The sequence below is a fragment of the Agelaius tricolor genome, unplaced genomic scaffold, assembly GCF_023055355.1.
Source record: "Agelaius tricolor isolate 1412-34295 unplaced genomic scaffold, bAgeTri1.0.p SCAF_6, whole genome shotgun sequence".
NCBI classification, from domain to species: Eukaryota; Metazoa; Chordata; class Aves; order Passeriformes; family Icteridae; genus Agelaius; species Agelaius tricolor.
In genome coordinates this window covers 46,591,107-46,612,831 of record NW_027269266.1, presented here as the reverse complement: position 1 = coordinate 46,612,831, position 21,725 = coordinate 46,591,107, and the positions used below count along the sequence as shown (strand labels likewise).

General features: G+C 40.6%; 1 protein-coding gene across 2 annotated transcripts in view; it reads left to right on the top strand.

Moving 5' to 3' along the window:
- Positions 1-11,305, top strand: part of STAC (SH3 and cysteine rich domain) — a 72,459-nt gene extending 61,154 nt beyond the window's left edge. For both annotated transcript variants that reach the window (XM_071429676.1, XM_071429677.1), the window contains 2 exons: positions 45-182; positions 8,258-11,305. In XM_071429676.1, coding sequence (XP_071285777.1) covers positions 45-182; positions 8,258-8,356 — 237 coding nt within the window. In that variant the 3' untranslated portion in view covers positions 8,357-11,305. The remainder of the gene's footprint in view (positions 1-44; positions 183-8,257) is intronic.
- Positions 11,306-21,725: the final 10,420 nt, after the last annotated feature.

Here is a 21,725-nt window from a genome sequence, read left to right as displayed (position 1 = left end):
TCTACTGTTAACAATCTTCTTTTATCAATATGTTTCTTTCATAGGGGAGAATTGATGACAGAACTGGATATTTTCCTGCTAACTTTGTTCAGAGAGTGCAACAAAATGAGAAGATTTACAGGTGTATCAGAACATTCATTGGCTGCAAGGAACAGGGACAGATAACTCTGAAAGAGAACCAGGTAAGATCCTCTGTGCTGGACGCTCACTGGACTCACTAGAGCATCCAGCAGTCTTACCAATGACTGAAGGGAAGATTATGCAACATGAGGACAGGCAGATTTTTTTACTGCAATTTTAGAAGGTTTATTATTTGAATGGTAACAGTGTCTAGTAGGCAGTTAAGCACAGTGTTTGCCTTGTGCAAACACATACTTGATGCCCAACATAGCCTGAATTTTCAGTTTCACAGACATTCATAGTGTTACTTTATATATTTCTCATTCTCTGACTGACTTCAGAGAGATGAACACAGAGTCTTAGCAGTAGACCTCGTGTGCCAGAAAAATGATCTGGTTTTCTCCCCACTATTAGAGCTAATCTAATAAAGGATAGTACCTCCCTCTCCAGATCCTGATTTACCTAAAGATCTAAACACAGCCCATTGTGTTTGCTTCAACAGGAAGAGAGTTAAGACAGCATGACACAAAGCTGTAAATCCTAAATGTGACATTTGTTCTCCAGTTGCAAGGTATATTTAATCCTTTTTTTGTGTGTGTCACCACTTAAATACCCTTTCTACGGGCTGTAATTTATTTTAAGCTTTAAGTGCTCCTGTGAGCTTAAGTACTACATATGGTGAGGACTTGCAGGGTCCATTCACCCTAGTGTATTTTCAGCAGCTCCTTCTATTTTGTGTCCTTCAGATGGGTTCACTAGGCACAAGCCATGACCCAAAACCTGCATTAAGGGACAGGTTTGTGGCATATGCTCATCTAATTAGGATGATAACATACTAAGGGTACACACAGCTTGAGTTCTCTGAAATCTGGATGCAATAGAAAGGTAGATTTTCTCACTGCACCTTGCAAAGCCCTTGGCAACTGTGTCACATCACCAGAAATGGTTTGCCTTATAACTTGAACAGCCACTGATTTTAATAAAGCAGAGAAGAAGTCAGAACCAGTGTGGACTTGAGGGCTGTAGATTTTTCCATACAGAACTTCTTTAATGCTTCACTGCACTGGTGAATAAGATTAACTTACAGCTTGGCTGCTGCTGATTTGTGGGCATAGCAAAACATAAAAGTGCTAACAATCCTTGGGTGCACACAGCTTTTTAAGGAAGGCACAGAAATACAGTGACCAGAATATATTTTAGCTGCCCCTGTACACATAGTACATTTGGCAGCTCTGCAGTTTCTAGAAAGAAAGTCCTTACATTCTTTTTACCCAACATCTCTTTTAATTTTTTTCTGTCTGTGCACATAGAAAAAAATAAATATTACCAGAGCAGAACAAGAGCTTTTGGAGCCTTTATGTTCTAAAATAAGCAATACACAAGGGCAAAGGGAGGAAATGGTAGTGTTGGAACATGGCATGCCAGCATGAGGGAATGGTCAAGATCTGTGTCACTTCTCATTAGTGGGTGTACCAGATCATCTCTGTCAGCGTGGCTGCTGCTGCAAGCAGTGAGAGCCCAGTTGCTTGCCTCAGTTCTCACAAAACCTCAGTTTCCAAGTGGGCAGCTCTGGCAGCTTCATCTAAACACAAGGACCATCCTATTGTCCCTTTTTCATAATAGCATCACAAAGGGAGCTCGGAGTCAGGGTGCCTCATCCTCTCTGGCAAGGCAGGAGATAAAGAAAGGCATGAATAAATCCTGTACCCCTACTACCTCCTTTCCTTAAAAAACTTTTTCAGCTCTATCTCAAGCCCACACAAATGCTGAGGCTGAATATGAATGCTGTCTGCTGCTTGCTCCATGTGGGAGAGGTTTCAGAGGAAGAAATAAATAAATATTTGTTGTGAAACAGGGGGCAGAGATCAGACTGCACAAACACACGAATGCAGAGACATGAGAGGAAAGGAGCATAGCAAACAGATCCTGCTCCTCTCTCACACACATTGTGCAAAAGGAGGACATTAAAGTAGCTTGAAGGTCATTTTGAGTAATGTCCAAGTGGGACAGCCCCAGTGAGGCCATGGGCATTTATCTGCTTCCTGCTTCCCTCCATACTGAGCACAATTTTTTCATATTTTTTATAAAAAACAACTCTGCCTTCACTGTGGAAAAACTCTTATTATAAAAAAATAAATAAAATTAATTGTTATTGAGAATTTTTTACTTTAAAAATGTATTTTGTATTTCCAAAGTCAAATTTCCTTTCTTCTTTCTTCAGCCATTTCTCTTATTTTCTGGCCTTTATTTCTCCACTGTTTTACACATGAAGCAGAGAGAGAGGTGCAATAGGGGAAGGCATGGCAAAACCAAAGTTATCTGACTGGGACTTCTGGGAAAACTTAGGCACAATTTTTTTTATTTGTCTTTTGGTCTGTTGGGAATTTCTGTGGAATGTCATCAGCCATGTTACCTGTCTCCAGGCACAGTGTTCAGACTGCTGTGAATGCAATACATGTACTATGTGCAAAGCACTGACTTCTTCCAGATTAGCAAGCAGGGGAGATTATTCATCACTACTTATTCCTGTCAAGTCTCACTTTAGCTAGAAAAACTCATTAACTGGTCTAATAAATCCCTGTGACTATAGGACGGCAAAGTTACTTCACTGAGTCACTTTCCATGTGGTCTAAAAAGAGCACAGAACCATTCTGACAATGAAAGCAAGGATGATACACTAACAGAAAAACTGGTCCTGTGAGAATAATATGAATTTTCTTTATATTGCTTGATACCTCCCATGGTTTATTCTTCAGGTCTCCGTCCTCTCATGTCCTATATGAATTTTTCTGGGTAAAGAGTCTATTCTTGTAAGGCAAAAGGCAATAAATTCATATCAACAAAGCTACATGGCTACCCTAGGAAAAGCCATTTTAAGATACAAGCAGAAATACTTTCAAAGTTTGAGGCACAGTGAGTGATACTTTTTCTGGAATCATCATGGCATCATTTGATGCCATGGAAATAACATTTGGAGTTTCAGCATCATGCACCCTTTCTGGCAAAGCCAATATTCAGGGAGAGGGCTGAAGAATAACCACAGTTTGTTCACCTATGTTGAGCAATATGGACAAGCTAATCTTCACAAAGGATCCCTTGAAAATTTCACTACCCAATACGAAACCCAGGCTGAAGGATAAAAAGTGTACTGCTTCAGAGATGCCAGCATCTTGGAATTTAAGGTTCACTGGCAGATTTTTGAGTTTAAAACCAGTTCAGAAAATGACTGGGCACCACCAGGCTCAATCAGGGATCTGTAGGATGTAGGCAGGCACAGCCCCTGACATCAAGTAAATCAAGATTATCAATAAAGAAACCAAATCTGATCAATTTGGGTGGCTTTCCTCACTTTCAAGCTGTTCTCACAAACAATATGAACTGCATAATTTCCAACTCTGATTGTATCATCACTTGTATATATATCATATTTTCTCCAGCCTGTAACTTCTGCCCTAGACTACCCAAATTCATTACCAAACATTATACAAATACTTCTTTGTGTGATGACAGGCTCTGATTTGACCTATATTCACAAAATTTTTAAAAAATTCACAATATCTAATATATCGTCAATATTTGGAAAAGCATCTCTTAAAATGCCTTTAAGGTGTTTGATCATCCTTATTTTTTAAAGAAGTCAAAATAATCTGCTGTTTGAATGTCTATTTTTACATTGAAAAAGATCCTACTCACACCTTTTCCTGGCTGCCTCTGACACCTACAGTCACACTAACACAAATTAGTTTAGAGCTGGGCTTTTTGTATTAAAATAACAATTGATTTTAAATTGTGCAAGTGATCTTGGGCAACAGAAATTACCCCAAATCGTGGCATTTGTAACAAAATGGGAGTCAGAAGCTCTTTGCCTCATCCAGAGTGCACTGTGAGTTTACATAGAAGTCAATGCAACATTTTGTGGTGGGTGTTTTACAAATGTCTCATATCCACAAGGCTGGGCTGAACAAGGCAGGATTGGAGGACAGATCTACAAACCCAGGAAATCCACCTCTCTCAGGTCTTCTGATTAGCCTGGTTGCTTTGTTGCTACCTGGCTTTTCACCTCATTTCCTAGGAGTTATTTTATGTCCCCATATTTTGGGATCCTGTAAAAGAAGCTGAGCTTCTAAGAGTGTGATTCAGCCGCCTTTGAAAATCAGTTTCGTCACAGTGACTTATGCATTCAAATTAGAACACTTAAAAGGCAAAATCATCACTGAAAGCAATGTTGCAGCTCTTCATGTGCTCCCCAGCTCTATGTGCTGCACCTCACAACTAGGCTAAAAGGGAACAGGGTTGTTTTCCAGCTCTCTCTGATTTGCAGTGACATCAGTCTTGCTGAGAAGGGATGGGTGTCCCCATTCATTCAGGGATGCTGAGTGGCACAAAATATTTGCAAGAGTCCAAAACAAGGGCACAGATCATCCAGTCTAGTCCAAGTCTTCTTTAAAACCTTCAGTGATATAGGTAAAACAAGACAGTGTTCTCGGTCCAAAAGTTAGTGAAACAACTGATACAAAACCCTTCATCATCATTTGCACTATGACTCTATGGGCATGGAAACTGAACTGCTCAGCATTTCCATCACAAGGCTCACACAGGTGAGGACCTTGGTGCACTGGCAGCAGCAGATACAGAAGCTCACAGTGTCCCTGTGCTGTCATTCTTACAAACAGAAAACTTGAACTTGCAGACCTCTTGACCTGGCACTCCCTATGGGCTCCAAGATAGATCTTGAAACTGTACTGCCCTCATAACCAAAGTCCTACTTCATCAGAACCAGTCTGTGGCTGTCAGATGGGTTAATTATGTGGAAGAAAGAAGAGCTGCAGAAAGTTACAGCAATTTCAAAATTACGCCTCAGAGAGAGCTGGCCATTTAAGCCCAAATTCAAAGCACAGGATTTAGAACAGGAATGACCATGCAGGTCAAAGGACAATTTCCTAATTGCACATCTCCCCCACCTGCTCAGGGCTGACTGACAGATAAAAAATTCTCAGGGCAGCTGTTGACAAGTTCAGACAACAGTCACAATCTGAATGTTTCAGGGGTTTTTTTACTATTTTTTTAAGATAATGAGATGAAAGAATGGGGAAGCAACTTTATAATTATAGATCCCACTTTCAGATAACTCTGAAGATAACTTTTTGAGTGAGAAACAGCCTGAGATGTTGTTCCTTGCCCTCTGGCTTACTCCACTACTAATCTCTTGAGCCAGAGTGCAGGGGAAAAATCCCAACCATCCCCCTTTGTGTTCCTACCAAATTCACTGAAGAGTGGTTTCTGTGGCTCACTTTTGTAGTCAGGCCAGCAGCTTGCCACCCGAAGCATGCCAGCATGAGTAGCTGCCATTTGAAGCAGCTTCCAACTTAATTCAGAAAACCATAACCACCTGTTGGTACCTGTGGCACCTCCTTCCTTCACAACCATCTTCTTTGCCATCTCTCATCAAGGCTAATCCTCAACAACAGCTCATCCATCAGCTGAAATCCAAAACTCTGGATGCTACCATGTCCTCATCGGTATTACTCTGAATTTACACCTATGTAAGAAAATCAAGAGCCAAATCTCCAGGCTACAACTTGTGAGTTAAATTGATGGCAGCATACATAAAAGGGGATGAGAGCAAAAGTGGCCATAGATGGTGTTTTATTCAGTCTTCTCTGAAAAGGGCAGAATTTGGAGCAGCTCCAGGGCTTTGCAAAGTTCCAGCAGCTGTCACAGACCCAGGAGACCTCCTGAGTGGCACAGGATTATGAAAGTGTGACATTTTGTGGCCAGCTTATTCTGCCCCTGAACTCTAACCTTCCTTGGAAAGTAGTGAGAAAAAACTCTGCCATCTGGGGTCTGGCACGTGCAAGGCTTAGTGTCTTAGTATGAGAGAATTTCAGCTGGAATTTGGGAGAATTCAGATCAGTGTATTGGTATGTAGAGTGAGAGTTCTCACATAAAGGCATTGTACACCTCATGCCCAGTGAAGATCTGAAGTTACCACTCTAGCAAAGGACTCATTGATATCGAGGAGCACTCAAATGAGCAACAACAACAACAAAAAAAATAATAATACCCCACTCCACTGAAAATAGAAGAAATCTGCCATATTTTTCACTCCAAAAACAAAGGAAAACAGTGTTCAGAAAACTCAGTATTTTTCTTTTGTCCACAAATCATTCTGCTGACAATACAACAGGGAAAACAACTCTGTTCTTGCAATATGTTCTGCACAGCACCAGAGAGGTTAAGCAAAAAAATGCACCAGGTTTAATGAGCAATGTAGACCTGCTAGAGATGTGATAATTTTGGGGTTCCTATCAAAAAGCTAGAAGTCTTGCAGACATCTTCAGTTGTCTGCATTGAAAAATGCAATGATGTAGTGAATCACTCCTTTTAACCACCCAGCTTTAGTTATGGAGAAGCTGTAAAGGCTCATGGCAGTAGGGATCAACTGAAAAGGGGAACTTTTCAACTAATGTTCCTTCCCACACTTGAATAGTCTTCTGTACTTTGCTATCCTTAGTCTTGTGCTTCTTTGCAGGCTTTTTCTCTCATAATTTCTTTCTCAGAGACAGAGACCACCATAAAGCAGTAGTTAGAATCACCTTTCACTGTCCATGTGCTTTGCACTCTCTGTTTTGAATGGTGATGGGACTGCAGAGAAAGCAGATGCTGTGCTGGGAATTCATGACATAAATGAGCTTGGCTGTTTTGCAACAGAACCTAAACTAGCCAGCATCAATTCTAGACCTCTCCCACGCTTTCCATGTGATTTAGCCCAAACAACAATACATTATTCTTTCTAATTGCATGTCAGCCCCGTTGGTGCGCTCAGTCATTCTGCCCCAGGGATCCAATTCCATTAGTGTTGAGTAGGCAGGATAAGTAAGAAAATTAATGAGTCCTTTTTCTTTCCAAAACTTTGTCTGCAGGTACAGAGATCCACCTACATATTTCCAAATACTAGAGGTGGTAAATGTGAAGCAGCTTCACCACCTTCTTATAACTTTTCATTTCCTTCTGGCAGCATCAGTGCTGCTAGTAAATTTTATGCAACAGCAGGACAAGCTGGCCTAGAATTCAGACATGGTATTTAGGTGTCACCCATAATAGTCATGTTGAAATGGATTTATCCAGGAATACATTAGAGCTATTTTTGTTCGTTTCATATCCTGTGAATTATTGTAAATAAACATTGTGAATACTTATCAGACAGAGATGAGTGTTAGTCCAGATAGAGGGCTGGCACTGACATCATGAGAAATCAGTGTGTGGAGTGGTCTCAATAGTACTGTCAGTTTTCCAGCTATATTTTAACCTTGTTTGACTAGTAGGAAATATATAGTTCTTTGGCACAGACGTTTGAAAACAAGTCTTTATTTGGTGTGGTGCTGTGCCCAGTCTAATGTGCCTGTGCCACTAGGCCTTCAAATGGCTCAGCCATTACCAGAGGTTCCAAGAAGGACCTTAAAGTGGAAATGCCTGAGATGAGAAAGGTCAGGAGGAAATGAAAGTCTTTACCACAGTGTAATATTTGTGCTGTTATAAAGACCACATGGTTTCATGACTGCTTCCCTGTGGAGCAGGTGTTATGGAAACTGTCTCAAGGAGCTGGATTTGGGTCACACATTTTGGTATCCAAAACAGGCAGGTGCGAGGGCTGAGTAAATGTCATAATCCACTGCTGTCTCAGAAGTATAGAGGCTCCTTTAACATGCAAAAGAGAATATGCATGTATTCAGGTCAGCTGATACAAGGACCCATGATTACTTTTCACCATTAGGTGCTGAGGAAGTCAGCTCATGATCTGAAATACCCATTTTTCTCATACACAGACAACTTCAGCATGATCATTACAGTAGCTGAAGTCAACATTCAAGTTTCAAAATCTTTTATCCACCACAAAGTCCCTAACAATTTTGATATCTCTCAGGCTTATGTGGCACTTCAGGGAGACAGGGGAAAGGTAAGTCTCTAAATATGTGAGTTTGAGATTCTTATCAAAGCAGTGAGAGTCCAACAGGGATTGTTCTACTTATAGATGTAACTAGCAGGATGTCTAGCCTGCCTGATATATACCCTGGAATAATTTGTCTCTTTGATCATGGCAAAGAGTTTAACATTTTGATACCTTTTTTTTATTCAGATTTGTGTGACTTCTGAAAAGGAACACGATGGCTTTATCAAGGTATACAGTGGGAAGAAGAAAGGCTTTGTCCCCATAGACGTCTTAGAAAACATCTGATTCCAACAGCCCACTCCCTGCAGTGGGAGCCCTTTGTTGGCAATGCCTGTCTGCCTCATCTCACACTGTGTCAACCCAGATGGGCTGTCTTGCAGATGTTCAGGGAAATTGTGAGAAAACTGCAACAACATGAAGAAAAAGACATTTAGACTGCCACGGCAACACAAAAAAATATGAGAAGTTGAATGTTTGAAAGAAAATGTAGTCTGAAACCACCAGGGAAATGAAAGGCCCTTGGATTGTAACAGGAATAAGGTAAGGGAGGGAGAAGAACAAAGCCTGGGCTGATTTCTGGTGCAAGATGGCTGCTACAACCCTGACGGAGACAGACAGCTTGTTCTGAAGGACTAAACTAGCGTCCTGTTCTTGTGTCTTAGAAAATGTTGGACTGCTTTCTTGTTTGAAGTGTGTATTTTGGGGGAGGGGGGAAAATACCGTTCAAACTGTCCTCGTACTACAGTCCAATGCTTGTAGTAGAGTGTGGCTGTGGTTCTACAGATTTGTCCCCAATACCAACTGAGTTTCAGCGTTTAGTCCTGGTGTTTAGTCTCACAAAAAATAAGTTTGGAGACACCGTGTGAATGTCAGTTCGAGAAATGCACTGTGCCCTGGAAGCTGGCAACTTTCTCTTTCTGTGCAATCTTCCCATAGGAAAGAGTAGCGAATTTGTGTGTCCTTTGTTTTCTCTGTATATGAACAAAAGCTCTCAGCATATGTTGGGTGTGTGTTGGCTGCTCTCATAGGTCACAATAATAGCTGATCCTTGGATTCACAAGCCTGCTTGGAAGCATCGCTCTGTGATTCCTTCACCCTGATCTGGTGATACAGAAAATGGGTAAAATGCTGGGAGACAGCCACAGGCTTGAAACATTTTATATTTTTCTGTGTTTATTGCACTTAAAACATTTTCTATATTAATCCTATTTATAAAAAAATAAAACAGTTATATAGCCCACTGGAAGGCTGAAAATATTAGGAAAGGACAGGCTGCACACAGGACTGAAGTCTGTAATTATCAAAATGCAGAACTTGTGACAGAAAGGCAGTGAGTGTCTTGGTGGTATGTTCACACACCAAAGCTCTCTTCTCCATTTGCTAAATAGAGGTTTTGCAGATTCAGCAGTAAATACACCAACATAAATTTTTCCTTGGCATAAACCACCGTGATCACCCCTTGAGTCTTTTCCATGCTGGTGAGACTGTGCAGATATCCCTGTTTTGTCCATATAAGCCTCCATCTTCAAATGTGTTCTGGGCACAGGAACCTTTCAGGGAGCAGTCTGTGGGACCTGGGCGTCCTGACTAAATTACACAAGTCAGTTGGTGCCAATTCCGTTGTAGAGCAGGGGCCTATGATATTTGAAGACAGAGAACCTAATTTCCAAGTATTTAATTGGATGTAATTGCACCAAATACACTTAAACAGCTTAGCATGTATTATGATGTAGACATTAAGCCCTATCCTAAAGCTCCCTGCTGAATTCATGCCTTCTTTGACTAGCTTGAAACTAAATGCCTGTCTTTTCTGTGACTAACCACAAATTGGTGTCCTAAATCCTGCTGCTGCATGCCAGGCTAGTATAGGCCTTTGCAAAGTTGATGCTCTTTCTAAAAACAGCAGCTGCTGATCCTGTTCCCATGTATTGAGTCAGGTTGAAGCTGTGTTGCATAGCCCAGGTCTCAGTAGCTGAGTTGCCCTATTTGAATTGCTGATTTTGCTCAAAGCCTTATAAAATCCAGGTGAACTCTACACTTGACCAGAAGTTGTCAGAGTAGATTGGTCTTCAGTCTCTTAGAGACATATTTTGCTGCTCTTATGCATCGTTTATTGCAGAGGAAGTTGCAGGGCTGCCAGCTGCTGAAACACAGCCCTTTATAATGCAACCAGTCCATATTGATTATTAACAAACTACTGGCTGATCAAAGCTATCTGATTTCATACCTTCTGTGGGAATATCAGCAGGGGTTTCTTTTTGACTTCAAACAACATTTGCTCAGCTCATTTTCTTAAACAACTAATAAACTCAGTGGGAGAGGATTCTGATAATCCTTAAGGATCAAGAGGAAAAGCAGTAGAGACATATTAATCCAGTCTGCTTTATAAGATTATTTTTTATATATATATATATATTCACCCATTCAAAGGAAAAACTCAAATGTTTGTGACAACTGAAATATTTGCTACTTTTGATCAGGCCTGTCAAGTGGAGAAAAGGAAATCTGTATTAATCTATACATATGTGCTATTGTTTACATGATTGCATCATACTGTGATTCCCCCTTTTTCAGTCTTCTATGACTTTGATTTATCCCTACAATGTGCATCATACTATTCAAAGAATTATATGAATATTACCTACAAATCACAATGGCCTTTAATCAATGTCAGTTTTATTCCTTTTGATACTGAGCAATAAATAATAAAGTGACTGAGAAAAAACAAAACAGGCCTTATGTGGACTGCATTACATCTGAGAAACTATTGCTTCTGAACCAAAGCTTTCATGTTTATCTTTTCTTTGTGTTTTTGGTTGCTTGCTTGATTGCTTTTGTCTTTTTACTGGGCTTTTGCTGCCATTCAATATGTAGATGTAATTTATGCCTAATTTAGCAAGAAGCACACATCATACATGAGTGATAAGCATGTGATTCATCGACTATTTCCATGCTTAAAGCTGAAGTACTTTGCTAAATTAAGGTCATTTTACTCAAATTTATGTTGGATGCCTTACTCTTAATCCAGACAAGTATCTCATCACTTTTTTTACTACCATATGCAGTTTGCAACAGGTACTGTGTTAGCAAGCAGTTAAAAATCAGACAGAAGATGGAATGGATTTTATCCGACATATGTTAAGAAAAACTGAATTTTAGGAGATAAATGCTGCTCAGATTTAATTTAATATTCTGCTTAATAAAGACTATGTGATGGTTGGAAGGAGAATAGAAGTGTATGTGTCTTGGCTTTTTTGCATCAGACTATGGAATTTTCAGTTACCCAACTTGAAGCACAGTCACTGAACCCATCAGCAACAGATGTTACTGAGCATTTCCATTTAAAATTTACAGCACTTGCACTTGCCACATTTAGCAAACCATTTCTAACGTATTTCTGCAATGTATGTAATGTGGACTTAGAGGGAAGTTTTGTGGTGGGGCCACCCTGAGCACTTGTTTCTGGCATATCAGAAGGTAGTTTTAGCCATTTAACATCTCATCACAGCATAAAACTGCCTATAGAATATCTTCCTATGTGCTGGGAACAGCTGAACAACATGAATTGAGTATGAGCTGCCCAAATCGTGATCTTCTCCCTTCAATAAATAACACAGTATCACAGTTTCTTCTTTCTCTTCCTGCACTTGGACTCAGTGACTCCATCTGGAGATGAGTGCTGCAGCACAACACCATTCAGCTGTGGATTCATTGCCCCAGTGGAACTACCACACTTATGCCTACAAACTTTGGATACCTTAGAAATGCTTACAGTCCTTTTTTCTAATCATTTGTCGAGATTTGATTGACTAAATATAGCACTCAGTGCCATCAGAGGAGCACGCACAGGGCTGGCAGAAAGTGTCATGGGAGACTTGGAAGAGCTGCAACCTTCTAAAGAAGCCACTGGAGACCATGCAGGTTTTCTAAAATGGAACTAGACAGATGTCTTTGTAAAATTAACCCGACTCATTTATCTTAAATATGTGCAGACAAGTCTGATTTATTGAGTATTTAAAAGACATCTTTCTTTTGGTAAAGGATGCTGAATAAATTCAGTATGCCATATCAATCTTATCCTATTTAAATCCAAAGTAAAAAAGAGCCCTTGAATGCCATAGGGACTAAAGTTCATTATTTTGCAAAAGCCTTGTCAGTGTTACTCTTCTCCCAAAAACCTATGATGTCATTTGTCTGATCTATTTATATCTGCACCAGATAACACCTGACTACCACATATCTTGTACTTTTTACAGTGTCTCTGACGGTACTGCTCATGATTATTGTTAGAAATGAGGAAAGAGATGCATTTTTTGCCCTCTTTCTTTTTATAGAATTTCTTTTGCTGGCTGGTGGGTAAGGGTCGCTTCCTAAATAGAACACATAAAATATAAGGAGGGAGGAGTGTGAATGATATTCCCATGCATACTCCTGTACTTTGCTCTACTACAAATAGGATCAGACCAACACGAGTGTTTCATTTCATATTTGAGGCATTTCATAATAAATGTGGTCCCAAATTATCATCCAGATTTGCACACTTCATTTTGCAACGCAAGGAGAATAAATATTTTCCCCAGTGGGAATATATGTCATCACAATGTTGAGTTTTCCATAGCTAAAAAGAGCATCTGGATCTAAGAGGTACATGGGAGTTATTTTTAAAGCCATCCTTTATATAGAAAACTGCTATGTGCCTGGAGAATGAACACTTGACAGGGTTGGTACAAAAGAGGCCCAGAAAAATTTTAGTAGGACTGCTGCAGGTCAGCATGTACATCCATCTCCTGAGTGCCCCAAGAAACTCTGCACAGCACTTGTCTACGTTAATGTAATTTTTTCAATCAAATGAGCTTAAATAATTTCTTATTTTATTCACGTACCTACAAGCAACACATGCATAAATATGTATTTATGTCTTACATACATTACCACCAATCCAATTGCAAGAGTACATTCCCTTAAAAATCTATCATGACTGAATTTTTCCTTATCTTACTGTGCTCAGCACCAAGTTACAGTAGTGAATGGTGCCCAGTAAGTACTGAGACAGGCAGCTAGATGGGCAAAGTCTAGAAGTTTTATCTGTATTAGACAATGTGTATAATATATAAAGCCAGAGTTGCAGCAGTTGAACTGGAAATAATGCAATACATCGAGCAGAGTCTAGATGCTCACTGCTCTGAAGTGCACGTTGTTCATCAGGCAAAGACAGAGGACTGCATGCCATGTACAAATTGGCAGCCTGAAAACATTGTCAGAACATCATGTAGATCATACTGCTTTGACCCAGTGACTCACAATAATGAGATACTGAAAATAAAGAATGACTTCTCCTGGGACACCTGAAGGAGAGGAAGCCAGGAGGCTTTAAAATGTGTTAATCAGTCACACATGCACACCATGAGAAGCACACCTAAATCTACCTTCATTAGAATGAAGTAAATCAATGTGTGCATAATTACTATGCTACCAGCAGTTTTCCAGCTGACAGGGTCAGAGGCTGACAACGCAAAACTGAGAGACCATGAGAGTTGTTTCAGCTTTGCATCACAAACAGGAAAAAAATGTGACATAGCTGTGGGTAAAATTCAACGTTTAACAGAACCAGTGCAGCAGTGGTACTGAAGCAAACCCTTCAATTTGTGTTGTCTGTTCCATGTAACCCTCTCTCCCTGGCAGGCCCAGGCAGCAGATCCCACCCCTTTCTCTCTTCCAAGGGCAGCACTGAAAGAACATGGGCACAATTGCAAAGCAGAGCTCTGGGCTCTTTCCAGACTGCCCACCCCATGCCAACAGAGCCAGCCACTCTTCATTTCAGCCACTGTCTTTCCAGCCATTCTTCATTTCAAGGGTCATGCCAGTTCAGCTTCTGGCTGCCAACTGCTTGCCCTTGTGTCTAGGAGAAGAAAATAATAATAATAATAATAATAATGATGATGATGATGATGATAATCCCAAGGAAAACAGCAGCCAAACAAAGCAGCAGTCCCCAAAACCTTGGAGTGTGGCCTTCCTGCAAAAAATGGTGGTTCTTTGTGCCTTCCTGAGAGGTGTCACTCACCTCTTCTGCTCCTGGTCCTTCTCTGTCTGGGCAGGTTGCAGCATCTTTCTCACAAGCTATCCTCATTTTACACCAACTAAGTCTCACTCTGTTCTGCCAGGAGAAACCTTTCAGGCCTATCCAATGCATCTGCTCTGCTAAATGTTTACTGTTGACCTAGTTGTCCCAAAAAAGGGAAATCTGGTGTTGGCCCTGGCTCAGCAGCCTTCCCACATGGACATCTATGAGCTGCTTGAAAAAGCCTCTTTCAGAGGGGTGTGGGTCTGCTGTGAGCCCCATCCCCACTGGCACAGGGTCCACTTCCTTATGATGAAGGATGGAAGGGGGAAAACTATCTTATTTTGAGCATTTGGAACAAGTCTGTGTCTCCAAGCCCAAGTGTTGCATTAGTCATACTAAACATGGGAGAAAAACTTCTGGTTTTAGCCCATCCACATTCTTCATTACTCTGTATTGCCACATTTGGGCTCAAGAAATGCAGAGTGATTGCAAACCTTCCTTGCTTTATCTTTCATTCACTCCACATCCTAATCAGCTGTTGCCTTGTGTCTTTTAGCTCAGTCTTGCAAAGGTGACCCTGCCCTGGCTTTTCCCTTCCTGTCACAAGTGATGCTTTCTGTGTATATTATCCAACATCATACACCTGTATCTCAGCCAGGGCTGAATATGGCCAGCATAGCCACCTGGTTTGCAAATTCATCCTGCAAGTACACATAGGGTCATGTGGGTTCTTTAAAATTCCAAGGTGGGCAACTTAAACATAAGTAAACCCTAGATGAGTACTGGGAAGCTGAATTATTTGACTTGTGGAATTGAGTGTGATCAGACCTCCATTTGTGTTATTGGTATTTATATGGTTTGTAGCATTTTAGCATGTAAATAAAATGGTAAATGGACAAAAATAGTCAAGAAAAAATTAATAGTGAGTAAGCTATTATTATCCCTCATCTTATACCTGCAGCTTTTAAACTGCTGTAGTTTTTTCTGTAGAGATGCATACAGTCCTGTGGCTTCTCGAGGTTATTGTGGGTACAGTATTATTAGTACAACTGGCAGGCAAATCTGCTTTACTGACATCCTGGAACTAACTCACAGGTGCTTTATGGAAAGAACATAAAATGTGTTTAATTCCTTTACATAAATCTTCATTGGATGCTAAGGCATTTCTTACACTTTCCTTAGGAGTGCAAAAGCTCCCACATACCCAGACTGGAAGACATTTCTTCCTGAAGACTACAGCACCAAGAGCAGTCCTATCCTCCACATCACTTGCAAGGGTCTGCTCTCTAAAGACCTCAGAGACACCACAAAGAACCTGTGCTGATCCTCCACCCAAGTACCAAGGAGTGCAATGGGACATGCTAGCCTCCATGAATATTAATGGACACAACTTCTGTATCCTGCACACTTGCATGCATTTTGATCAAATAAAAGGTGGCAGGCTGGGCACACCTGTATCTATGTAGCTTTTTTCTTAGGCTGGGTCTCAGCTGCCCTGCAGCAGGGCTGGAGTGCAGGGTCAATGTTAGCTGTGCAGAAAGCACCACTCCCCATTCTGGGGTCAGGCAGCACCTGCCCAGGGTTGTCCATATTGTATTCACAGGCTATGATGCTATAGCCTGGTGGTTTCTCAAAAATCCCTGTGGCCTTTATGTTGGCTCATGTGACATTAGTAAAGTTTGTGAAAATACAGTCTGCTTCTCTGCATAATGCACCTCCCAGCACACAAACCCAATCACCATAACACATGAGCTGAGAGATTAGATACTGGAGCAGACACACAGTTCTTCATCTGACTGCACTGTATTCACCCCTCAGACTTCAGTTACACAAGATCTGCTAATTGAGATGGAAGCACCTTAATTTCTTGAGTTTTGAGTTCTCTTTTAGAAGTCTTCCTGCTTCAGTGCTCCCATTACGCCCCTCATAGAGTTAGCTCACTAGCCACATTCAAGGCTAGCAATTAATGAAACAATCTGCAGCAGGCCAGGGGCATCAAAGGAGCCTCTTGTCTTCAGTGCTCTGTGAGTGAACTCCTCTGCTGCCAGATCAGGGTAGCATTGGGTGGTAAAGGTAATAGCAATGGTCACTTTTACTCTCATTCTTTTGCGAGGGTTCCAGGTTCCACCTCCAGACTACATCGTCAGCCCCTAAAAGTCCTTTCTGAAGGCAAGCATCACCAGGTAGTGGTCTTTGCATGTTTAAAGATCAGGATGATACCCTCTGGCCCCTCAGAGTAACACTACCTTCATAGCCAGCTTTTAAAAATGTCCCTTTTATAAGTCAGATTTCACCTTCTTTTAAGTAATATCACTGTTGCTTGGTCTCAGACCAACCAGTCAAACAAATTCCTGACAAGCAGGCAGAGCAGCATCTAATGTAATGTAGTCTCTGAGCCTCTCCATGAAAGGATGAAGAGTCAACATCTGCTTAGTGGAAATCCAAACACAGGTGGGGTATGTGCCTTGCCTTCCCCCACCATTTTGGGAGCCAAGGAAGGAAGAGCTGACAGTGCTAATGAGCAATGTAGCAGGTGATGTAATTATCATCTGAGAGCCTGAGTAGGATGAGGCAGATGTTGCTTTTAGGGTTCATTGCTTTATTAGTGGCACCTGCTAACCAGCTTATGTGTTCCACCCCTTAGCACACCAGATACAGACTACTATTAAATGAACTGGTTTGAATCAAACCAAATAACTGTAGGTGATACCAAAGCCGTACTCAAGGGTTCTCTTAAATAGTGGGAGTCCCAGCAAGAATGGTAAACAGGGACATAAAAGACTCTTAATTAAGTAAATATGCCATTCCTGCTTCCTGAGAATCTGTGATGCTGTCATGAATCTATTATGTCACCATAAGTCCCTTATTCTCAAACCAGAATCATCAGCTTTGCACAGAGCTGCTGAGGAATGGTGACTCTACTCAGCTGCAGGCTGAGAATAATCTACAATAATAGAATAATCTAGTTAACCATGGGTTTGAGGTTATTGTAGGAAGGAGGGCCCAGCTGGTGTTCACCTGGTCAGTCTGTGTGGCACTGAGGGATGGAGGCAGCTCTCACCATGGAGGGAATGGCACAAGGACCTTCAAGCATGCAAAAGCCACAGGTGATTGTCAAATCACAGTCAAGCACTTGAAAATATGCCAAATATGACAGATCATCACTGAAATAGGCAGGATATGTTTGAGTGCTCAGTGTTGCCCTAGAGAAGATGAAGGAAAGCAAGACTTTCTGAATCAATTTAATCCCCTGTTTCCTGCATGGAATATCACAACAACAATTGTATTCTGTGTGAAGTTTGGATCTCTGTTCATCTTTGCTACTGAGAGCTAAGAACAAGTGGACAAGAAAAAAAAATCCATTAAGTATGGGACAAGGTGAGTTCGGACTGTAAAGCACTTTGACTCTTGTACCTCTTAATTCCAAAGTGTTTCCACAAAACAGACACTGGGCAGCAATTAGTGCTCTATAAATCACTGTAGATTGAATTAGATTAACTCTGAAGTTACACACAGAAAAAGCATTGTTCTTGTTCTTAAGCTTATCTAGATTTTGAGGAACAACATAAGAGCTTAAAGGAAGGTGGTGTTAACAGTGTCAATAGGCACAGAAGAAATCTATTTTGTGCTTCGACTACAACTTGACAAGAGAAAAGAACTTAATCTTTTCAAGTTGTGTACCCTCATTTAAATATTTTTCTGGTAATTAACACCAGGCACCAACAGAGCTGATGTTCCTTGAAGAAGAGTGAAACATTATTACCCTTCTTGTCTTCCTTCCTGAAATGACTGAGGTGAAAGAAAGGTTAAAAAAGAGAGTCTTTTCTTGGTTGTCTTATTTATCTTTTGTCTTTCACATTGGTTCCAGGAATGGAAAGTCATTAATCATCTATCAAGACTGCATATAGGAGTTGCCTTGGGGTTAGAGAGGACTGGAGAAGATCATTTAAGCATGACGATTAATTGAAATGAGTAAAATGGGGACAGATTCTTCATTTAAAAGTAAGTAGCAGGTGATAGGCAACAGATTTGGACTGCTATTAATAAAAATTGAGTGAAGAAACTTAGCTGATGAAGATGGAAAGTAGAAAATTAGTTATAAGGTAAAAAGAAAAAAACGGTTAAAGAATGGAGAAGAAAAGTTTATAGTGATAATCCCAGTTTATTTATTGTTTTAAATTATTCAGCTGGAAAAGTCTGGCTCTGCTTTTCCTCCTTATTGTGTTAGCTGTGTCAGTACTACACAGATGAAGCAGTGGGAGCCAAACAGCAGCACCTTTCAGGCTCCCAAAGAAGAGCACTTTAAGCAGTGATTGCATTATGCACATCTGTGGCAAAGTTTTCTCTCCCAGTTAGACTCTGGAGAAACTGCAGGTATGTATCCTGGAATGTTGCAGCTGCTGAGTTGCATGATCTCTCTTTTTATCTTTTGGTGGTTTTATTTACCCTGTGCTTTTGGCACAGCTGCCAACAATTCCACCAGCCTTCTCTTCATGCAAACTTTCCTGTGTGGAAAGGTCTCCCTGGGAAGCTCCTGCTGACCACTCACCTCTCCCAGATTTCCTGCAGATTCACAGAGAGGGTTTTTACTGGGCAGACAAAATGACTGCAACATCTCCTGCTTTTATGTCCTTTCCGAAGAAGGTGCCAAAAAACTGAGGCAATGGACTGCCTTGAAGAGCCAACACAACACAATAAATCCTGCCCACAATCTAAAAATACTGACAAGATTCCTAGGAGGCCTTTCCCCTGAAAAGTCTTATGTTAAGAACAACTGGGGCTGAAATCTTTTTTGCCAGGTTCAGCGATAAAAAGCCTGCATTCAGAAAAGTCATTGGGAGATAAGACTTGACCAGAATGCAATAATTTAACTGCCATCAGTTTTCACGTGGGCTACTTTCACCTCTTCATTGAGTTCAATACATTCTCTACTAAATAAATTTGGTATACCCAAGCAAAATGCAAAAAATTTCCTGATGGCATATTCTAAGTTGGAAGCTCAAAAAATCCCAACCTCAGCTACTACAAATTGCCATTTCTATAAGAAAATGGCATTAGAAAAAAAATTAACATGACAATGGATACTGTTTCTTTTTTACTTAGATGTTTAAAGACAATGTAGTGGCTACAGGGTTATGTGGTGTCAGTTTGCAGGGTTTGCTGTTCCTCCCTGTTGAGACTAGGTGTTTTCAGCCAAGTTCTGGTATGACACAGGGAAAACACACTATGCTGCTGTCACAATCCAAATTTGCCATTGGAGCAGCTGCCACAAAAACCCTTTGGTCTCAGAGGAAACTTGAGAAAGGGAAAAGTTTCCAGGAAGAAAAATTAATTATAGATTCATAAATATCATCAGCTGACTATTAATTGTTTCTATCTAGAAGAAAGGAGGAAACAGGACTAAGATTTTATTTCAGAGATAGCCATATTTTTAGAATTTATCTCCATTCTCTTACTGAATAACTCACAGTCTTTAAACTAGGGCAGAGGAGTTTTCATCTTCTCTGCAACCCAAATGTCCATCTCTTTTTGAATTCTGGCATGCAACCATCAAAGGTCAGATCCTCTAGGAAGTTACCTCTTGGAGCAGACTTTGGTCCTGGAGTGGTGGTCTCCAGATAAATTAGTAATTACTCTATTAGTAATTGCTATTGAATTACTAAATTAGTAATGAAGTTCACCTTCATTTAAAAAAAAAAAAAAGGAACTGAAAGAGTCCCCTTTGAGTTGTGATGGGTGGCTTAATAAAAAGACATCCACCCACCTCTTGGAGCTGACAAGAGATTCCTCTGCTACATGTGTGAAGAATCTAGTCATGACTTTTGAATTCCTGTTGAATAAAAGAGCAATTTTGATAAATCTTCTATTCAAAGTTCAATAAGTGGTGCTATAATCATTTTTGCATAAATATCCTATTCGGCTCCTAGGCTAAAGCATGCAGAGCCAGGTTGATCTAGAGCATCAATCTTGAGGAAATTGGAGACATTCATAATAAGCTCTCAGACATATTTGCAATGCAAAGATAAACACCATTTATGCATGACTTGGCTCATACTAAGTCTTGAAAGACTGATAGCACCCAAAGCAGCTGTGACTGAGGTTCACACACTGAGCTGTCATTTAGTGGACATTATACTAATTACAGTCCTGCTGGCTGCAGACAGGAATTGTTCTGCAATGATCTGTGATGTCTTCTAAGGCTGCTGTAATCACATGAATCACATTTTCATTAATTGGAAATAAATCTCAAAGAACTGCAAATAAATCTAGGGGGGGGAAAAAGTTCAGGTGGCAGTTTCATTAAAATTGAGAACTTGAAACTAGCTCTGCTGCAACATGGCAGATTCCACTTTCCAAAACCATGTTTTCTTCGGATGTGTTAGCTGGTACAATTCTTTTTGCATGCACTATTACTGCTCAGTATATGGGGCATGACTCATGATACAGAATGATAGCTAGAGAAAATTGAGCTTCTGAAAAGTGAAATTAAAGTGGAAAAGCCAAAGGAATAAATAATTCAATAGACAGACATGTCTGGAGCATACAAATGAGATGTCTCAGGATAAGTTTCAGCCTGTCATCCAACCCCAGAAGTGGGCTGTGGACATACTTTATCTTTCTAGCATCTTAAGGGAAGAGTCAGATAACTGTATGTGCAGCATGAGGCCACCTGCTACCAAGTGCAGGTGTGCTGGTACCTGAGGATCAAACACTTGTATTTTTTTCCAGCATCCTCTTGCCTTTAGTCCTCTGATAAGCAGTCCCAGACTACCAGCCAGCTCGTCCCCCCTGCACCCTGCAAGGACAAGCACCCACAGCAACTCACAGCAAAGTGATTCAGGTCTCAGCACTGCAACCCATTCCCACTCAGCAAACCTCCTGCTTGCTCTGGGTGTAGTGGGTCCAAGAACAGCCACACACCTTCCTTTGGGAGGAAAAACTGCAGTCCAGATTTGACCCCACAGTAAAGATCCCTGTGGTACAAGTACCACCACAATTTTTAAATGTTATTTCTGATGGTTTGTTTGTTTGGGGTATTTTATTGAATAATCTGACTTGAACATTTGTTTCAAAGTTCTTCCTATGAACCTTGTATTTGTCAGGTGGAGTCTCTTATGGCATTATGTGACTTCAGGCACTGCTTACAACTAATAAATATTTGTACAAACTTTGCCTGTTTTTAAGGAAAATTCTTTTTTTTTACTTCCAGTATTTCACACTGAATGGAATACATATGCAGAGCACAGTGCATGAGCTGAGCACAGCATGACTTACCACCTCTGCTTCTTCCTTTGGAGAACAGAAGAGATGGCATGTTTGGCAGCTGGAAGGCAAACAAAGAGAAGGAACAGTCCTCTCTAATCTCTTGCTGCTGTAGTGGCTCTGTAGATATACACACAAAACTAAGTTAATTATCAGGCCTCCTTTTTTTTCCCAAATGACTATCACTCTGCAGCAAGATGCAGAGGCTGATGTTATAAAAGGGTGGATGGTTTTAAATTGAATTAAAATAAAACAATAACTTCATAATGGCTTTTCCAGAACATAAGCACCCTTCTAGAAAAAACATAATCAGATGTTATTGTAAGA